The sequence below is a fragment of the Capricornis sumatraensis genome, chromosome 20, assembly GCF_032405125.1.
Source record: "Capricornis sumatraensis isolate serow.1 chromosome 20, serow.2, whole genome shotgun sequence".
Taxonomy (NCBI): Eukaryota; Metazoa; Chordata; class Mammalia; order Artiodactyla; family Bovidae; genus Capricornis; species Capricornis sumatraensis.
The window spans coordinates 62,765,069-62,772,716 of NC_091088.1; the positions used below are offsets into that span (position 1 = coordinate 62,765,069).

A 7,648-nucleotide genomic window follows, 5' to 3' on the forward strand; every position below is an offset into this window, starting at 1 on the left:
AGCAACATTATTGATTTGAAATTATTTCTGTTATACATTCAAGTCTGAAAACTGTCAGAAAGTAGTATATACCAGATCGTTAAAATGATTCTTGTTGCTGAGGTTACTATCCTATCAGACCTGTAAAACCTGTAAAGCACTTAAACTTCAAAGTTAAATGTGAATTCTTTCCTTACTATTCTACCTCGTTGCTGTTCACACATTGTCACTCATGGAGCAGAATTTTCAACATTACTCGTTCAAATAAGCTTGTGAAAAATGTGGCACACTGAGCCCACTCCAGAACATTTGGATCAGGAAGTGCTTTGTAAAAATATTTCCTGTTTCTTTTGATAGACAGTTTATCGTCTGTCAACTGAGCACAACACTCAAAAATAACTATGCCAGTGTTGATCTGATCATATGATTTCTCTTTCAAATCAGAATAATTTCTGTAGTGGTTGATGGATCGTATCTCATCCTCTTTTCTTGGGGTTAAAAATGTGGTAGAAAATATTACTGTGTAAAAATTATATTCTTGTGTAACACCAGACATTCTCCTAAATCAAAACCATTTCTCTTGCTGGTTTCCTCTTGGGTCACATTAGGAAGTCTTCCCATGGCCACATGGCACCTGTACTTTGTATTTCAGGGATGGCTGACATTCCAAGATGTGGCCATAGACTTCACTGAAGAGGAGTGGGAATGCCTGGACCTCGGGCAGCGAGAATTGTACAGGGACGTGATGTTAGAGAACTACAGGAACCTGGCCTCCTTGGGTGAGGATAACTGCCTTCCAGAATCCCTTCTCTACCCACTGGGTTTTGGTTCCTGCATTTCTAGAATGTCTCCTAGAATCTTCTGCTCCTTATAATAGTTTCAGATCCCTGCTTTCTATGGGAAAATGGATATTTATGAGTTGAGAAAGAAGACTTCATGAGGATTCATTATGATTCTAACTTTTCCTTGATGGAACCTGCCTCCTTCTTCTAGGTTAGTGCTAATTCTGTAGGTTCTATGGTATAAAAGGGTGCCACTCTCCTTTATAAATCAGATATCTCCCACTTACTTACTTTGGCCTTAGTAGTACTTGACTAGAATCTCAAGATCTTTTCTTTATGTATTTGTTAGTTATAAAAGTGCTTCGATAGAGTATTTGGGGATATAATTTTCTAGGCTATATTAACATTCAACCATGCCTTCTCTAGAATGTTAATAATGTAATAATGTAATGAGCAAGGTAACAGTCATGTCTGACTCTTTGCGAGCCTATGGAATAGTCCATGGAATTCTCCAGGGCAGAATACTGGAGTGGGTAGCCGTTCCCTTTCCAGAGGATCTTCCCAACCCAGGCATCAAACACAGCTCTCCCACAGTGCAGGTGGCTTCTTTACCAGCTGAGCCACCAGGGAATGTTAATACAGCTTAGGAAATTATGTCCCCAAATACTGTAGCTCTAGGCTCTATTAACATTCTACCATGCCTTCTCTGGGCTTCCCAGGTGGCACTAGTCATAAAGAACCTGCCTGCCAATGCAGGAGACATAAAAGAAATGGGTTTGATCCCTGGGTTGGGAAGAACTCCTGGAGGAGGACATGGCAACCCACTCAGTATTTTTGCCTGGACACTCCCATGGACAGAGGACCCTGGCGGGCTACAGTCTATAGGGTGGCAAAGAGTCAGACGAGACTGGCGCGACTTAGCACATGTGCCTTTTCTTCTCACTTGAATACATATTAGATTGGAAACTGATGAATCTCTAGCAAAACGAATATTCCTTTTCCTGATAGCAGGTCTTGTGGTCTCTAAGCCAGACCTGGTCACCTTTCTGGAGCAAATGAAGAATCCCTGGGATGTAAGGAGACTGGAGACGCCAGCAGTATACACAGGTAGGGGTCAATGGATGGAGCCGACCAGTCCATGACAGGTCCAGGGATTAGTGAGGAATTCATCCTTTGTCATATGGTTTGGGAAGATCTGCTTCAATGGAAATGATTTTAGAGAAGTCTGGGTTTCTTTCTGTTGCTGTCAAAGGTGGATATCACCTGCCCCATTCTGTCTCTTTAAATCATTCCTGAATTCATCTCCAGTGATTACTTTTCTCAATCACAGTGAGAACTGAAACCCTTCTCTTGGCCTGTGACAACCTGCATGAATCGATTACCATTCCATTTCGTGGGGGGCAGGGGGCCCCTCGGAAAACTGAACATTTCTGAAAAACTCTAAGACGCTCCTATTAAAGTTTCTACCTCTAGATGACAGTGTGTGAGCGGAATTGAGGACATACTGCCAAAGTTCTAGGAATATTGGGGACAGAGTTTGTGTTTTGTTTTTCTGACTTATAATTTCTAAAACACTGGAAGCTACAAATATGATCATATAAATTTTAAATTCAAGTAATTTCTTCACTGTATGAACCAAAACCTCCCTAAAGAGAAGGAATGCCAATCTCAGGATTACTTCAAAGTTTCTGTTTTCTTCATATGAACTCATATGAAATGTTAAGTGTATCTGCCCCAATTCCTCAATGCTAAAGGCTTAACTGAACTAAACTGAACTGAAAAGACTTAAATATATTCAATTAACTCAAAAATTTTCAAATAAATTGGCATAAGACCTTAAAACATTTTCAACCATATTTTTAATGGTTTCAAACTATTATAATGTTTAGATATAGAATCTTTTTAAAACGTTCTTATTGGAGTATAACTCATTTACAATGTTGTACTGCAAAAAAAATACATTTTACATATAGATATCTACTCTTTTTAAGATTTCATTCCCAATTCGATCTCCACAGAGCATTGATAGTGTTCACACAATACTTTGAAAGTCTCATTTCTTAATTTCTCAAGAACTGCTTCTTTATTTAATGAATCTTGTTATCAACTTCCCCAGACTTTGTCCTACATGTCCTCGCTTTCTGATTAGACCTATGTCAGTATCATTTATGATTTTTATATTGAAACATCATATGGAACTTGCTAAAATAAAAAGTGGGTTAAAGAATTGGAGGGCACCTAGTGGCATCAGCATTTAAGATGACTTAAGAGGAAGAGTAATCATTAGACTGCCTGTCTCTTCTTCATTTAGTGGTTCTTGTAGCTTTTTGTCTTGCTCCTTCCTCTACATCATACTTCTTTGTCGTCGCATTTTGTCATATTTTCTGGGTTTGTGGTCTGTTCTGCAGGCTGCAGGATCCTAGCTCCTCTTGCTCTGTTGTCTTCCCCCTAGGGGGTGAGGTTGGTCCACAGGCTTGTACCCTTATCCCCTTGATCTGGGCTTTGATTGCTGTTATTGTGACCCGTGCCTCCCCAAAATATTGAGGGGAATTTCTCCTTGGCTCTATGGTTGTCACTGGTCTATTGGGGTGGGGTCTGCTTCTTGGTTGGTGGAGAAGAGCCCCCAGACGCGTTTCTTCACTGTGATTATGATCTGTAGTCAAGGCAGGTAGGATTGGAGGACACCCACTGGGAGAGAAGCCACTAAAGATTGCTCCTCTGGGATTGTTCACCTTGGGGTGTGCTCAGGCACTGTGTGAGTCTCATGAGACCCCATGTAGGCACTGCATTGGCCCCCCTTCAACCATGGGCATGCTGGCACATTGCTCTGGTGCCAGCAGCTTTCACATTTAGGGATTTACATAAACTGTTTGTGAAAGCAGAGAGATTTGCCTCCTCAGATGTTGTTTTCACTGGAACACCAGCAGAGATCCAGTGAACTCAGGTCCCAGAATTGCATTCATGGAGCTGGACCTGCTGTGGTGCTCTGGGAGCAGCTCAGACTCTAGCCTGGCCCTTCCCCCTAGTATACATCCCCACAAAGTCTACAGTTGCTAAAGCTACACCTCCCATGTCTGGGGGAGCCCTGGTTGTCCATTCAGATGTTCTGTACGGGCTGAGTTGACAAAGCCAGTTGCAGGTATAAAAGCATGGTTTGTGTAACCGTGAGGAGAGACTTCAGTTTTCCTTCCTTAACCCTGGGGCTAGCTGAGCTTTCAGCTCCTTCTATGTGTGTGGGCCACCCACAGGTGTCTGCTGCAGAAGCTGCCCCAGAGCACAGGAGTCTGCTGATTGTGGAGGAGGTGCATGGGGGGAGTCTGTGGCTGGCGCTCAATAGAGCCCACCCGGGTGGTGGCCCTTCCTAGTGCTGGGGGAGGAGGGGCCAGCACAGGGGGAGAGGGGCTGCAATGGTGGGTCTTCCCTTTGGGCATCAGTCAACAAAGGCGCTCTGCTCTCTGGTGGTCAGGCTTCCTCCACAAGCATTCTAGCTTATAGAGCTCCTCCCTCACCCCAAGACCCTCAGGATGTCTCCTCACAGCCCACAGCAGTGCTCTGCCTGGCTATGCTCTCCAGACCCCATATTTCAGCACCCAGCCTTTGTCTGCAGCAGCAGATACCCTCTCAGGCTGGGTGGGCAGGGCTGGCATCAGTACCCTGTGTACAGGTCTCACTCTGTCCTGCTGCCACAGACTGTTGCCGTGTTCTCTTCCCACAGAGAATGAGGCTCCCCTTCTGTCCCAGCTGAGCTCACACCAGCCCCAGTAGATAGGAACAGTAGATAAGAAAACTTTCATTTGATATCTTTCAGCTGTGTCTTCTCATAGCACCTGTGGTTTGATGTCAAAGAATCCAAGATTAGAAAACTTAATCCAAAAAGCAAACCTAGGAATATATGAAAGAGCTTACCTTGGAAACGAACATTTAATGAAAGTCCAGGAATATATGGGGGTATGTGAAAGACCTAGAAGATGTTTATATGGACAGATAGAAACCAAGACAGTTTCACACAATGCGGACATTACTGCCATAAGAAATGAGCAATATGAGTCAAACTGTGGAAAACACCCATTTCAGTTATCAATAGCTGCAGAAAAGTCTATCTGTTCAACCAAAGGCTTAAAGCAGTTTTTTAAACATACACGTTCTCTGAAGGGAAATGTGAAAACTCTAGAAAGTCATCCAGTCTCTATTGCAAATACTCATGCAAACCACTCTGAACACAGGCTTCGATTACACATACATTCAAGCACGTCTGAAAACCAGAAATTTAAAAATGATGGGGAAAACTCACAAAATAATCAGCTTGAGGGATCTGTGACCAAGGGGTCATTATTCTTCTACCAACAGACAGTTTCTCTCCATTCCAAAATGTGTAATGTTGACATTAATGGAAAAGAGTTAATCCCACCATCACTGTTCAATACACATCATGGTACGGTTAATACGGAACAACTTCTCATGTGTAATAACACGAGTCAGGCCTTAAGTAAGAGTTCTACCCCCAATAATTACAAGAATATTTACAGTGGAGTGAGAAGCCATGCATGCAATGAAACTTGGTGTAAAACTGAACAAGACTCTAATGCTATGAAACATCAGGGACCTCAATCTTCAGACAAAGATTCTAACAATAGTACATGGAGGAATATCTTTTACCAAACATCAGGTTTTCCACTAAATGAGAGTACACACACTGGAGAGAAGACTTACAATTGTGAATATGGTGATGTCTCTAATCAGTCTTCAAATCTCACTCAACAGCAGAGTATTCAGAATCCGCAGAAAAGTTACAAGTGTAAGCAATGTGAGAAAGCCTTTACTAACTCATCCAGTCTAAGTAGACACAGGAAAATTCATTCAGGATGGAAACCTTTCAAATATACAGAGTGTGGCAACACTTCTAAGCAGAATTCAGAGCTTAGTCAAGATCAGCAAATCCACACTGGCAAGAAATCTTATGAATGCAAAGAATGTGGAAAAGCATTTATGTGTTACTCAAACCTTAGTCGACATCAGCGCATTCACACTGGGGAGAGGCCTTATAAATGTATAGAGTGTGGCAAAGCCTTTATTAAGAAGTCATATCTTACTGATCACCAGAGAATTCATACTGGAGAGAAACCTTATAAATGTAAAGAATGCGGAAAAGCCTTCAATCACTGCTCAACTCTTACTCAACACCAGCGAATTCATACTGGAGAGAAGCCTTATAAATGTAAAGAATGTGGAAAAGCCTTCAGTTACTACTCAGATGTTCATGAACACCAGCGAATTCATTCTGGAGAGAAGCCTTATAAATGTAAAGAATGCAGAAAAGCCTTCAGCCGCTGCTCAACTCTTACTCAACACCAGCGAATTCATACTGGAGAGAAGCCTTATAAATGTAAAGAATGTGGAAAAGCCTTCAGTTACTACTCAGCTCTTCATGAACACCAGCGAATTCATTCTGGAGAGAAGCCTTATAAATGTAAAGAATGTGGAAAAGCCTTCAGTCGCTGCTCAGCTCTTACTCAACACCAGCGAATTCATACTGGAGAGAAACCTTATAAATGCAAAGAATGCAGAAAAGCCTTCAGTCACTACTCAACTCTTATTGAACACCAGAGAATTCATACTGGGGAGAGGCCTTATAAATGTAAGTGTTGTGGCAAAGACTTTAGCAAGCACTCACGTCTTACTCGCCATCAGAGAATTCATACTGGAGAGAGGCCTTATAAATGTGAGGATTGTGGCAAAGCGTTTAGACAGCACTCATGTCTTACTAAACATAAACTAATCCATACTGGAGAGAAATCTTATAAATGTAAAGAATGCGGAAAAGCCTTCAGTTACCACTCAACTCTTACTCAACACCAGAGAATTCATACTGGAGAGAAGCCTTATAAATGTCAAGAATGTGGAAAAGCCTTCAGTTACTACTCAACTCTTACTCAACACCACCGAATTCACACTGGAGAGAAGCCTTATAAATGCACAGAATGCGGAAAAGCCTTCAGTCAGTACTCAAATCTTACTCAACACCAGAGAATTCATACTGGAGAGAAGCCTTATAAATGTAAAGAATGTGGAAAAGCCTTCAGTTACTACTCAGCTCTTCATGAACACCAGCGAATTCATTCTGGAGAGAAGCCTTATAAATGTAAAGAATGCAGAAAAGCCTTCAGTCGCTGCTCAGCTCTTGCTCAACACCAGCGAATTCACACTGGAGAGAAGCCTTATAAATGTATAGAATGCGGAAAAGCCTTCAGTCAGTACTCAAATCTTACTCAACACCAGAGAATTCATACTGGGGAGAGGCCTTATAAATGTAACACCAGAGAATTCATACTGGGGAGAGGCCTTATAAATGTAAGGATTATGGCAAAGACTTTAGCAGGCACTCAGGTCTAACTTGCCATCAGAGAATTCATACTGGAGAGAAACCTTAGAAATGTAAAGAATGTGGAAAAGCCTTCAAAGCACTCACGTCTTACTCACCATCAGAGAATTCATACTGGAGAGAAAGCTTAGAAATGTAAAGAATGTGGAAAAACCTTCATGAAGCACTCAGATCTTACTCAACATCAGAGAATTCATACTGGAGAAGTGGCAAAGACTTTAATCTGAGCTCTCACCTTATTAGACAGAGAGCACGTACTGGAGAGAAACCCTACTAATAAGTGATGGAAGAAGTTTGTCCAAACATACACTTCAGAAAATACAAGACCTTTTATTTAAGAAAGATAAGGAATGACATAAAGAAAATGTAGAAAAGTATTTAATAAAAATTAAATCTAAATAAATATCAGAAATTGCACACTAGAAAAAGTGAAACTCGCTCAGTTGTTTCCAACTTTTTGCAACCCCATGGACTGTGCCCATGGAATTTTCCAGGCCAGAATAGTGGA

At 41.6% G+C, this 7,648-nt stretch overlaps 1 protein-coding gene across 1 annotated transcript; it reads left to right on the forward strand.

The window, feature by feature from the left end:
* Window positions 1-634: 634 nt before the first annotated feature.
* LOC138096877 (zinc finger protein 420-like) lies at window positions 635-7,197 on the forward strand. Its single transcript, XM_068993128.1, has 6 exons — window positions 635-758; window positions 1,773-1,874; window positions 3,214-3,221; window positions 5,523-6,336; window positions 6,415-7,033; window positions 7,161-7,197. Exons 1-6 carry the CDS (start codon window positions 725-727, stop codon window positions 7,195-7,197), a joined length of 1,614 nt encoding a protein of 537 aa, XP_068849229.1. The 5' UTR covers window positions 635-724.
* The last annotated feature ends 451 nt before the right edge of the window (window positions 7,198-7,648 follow it).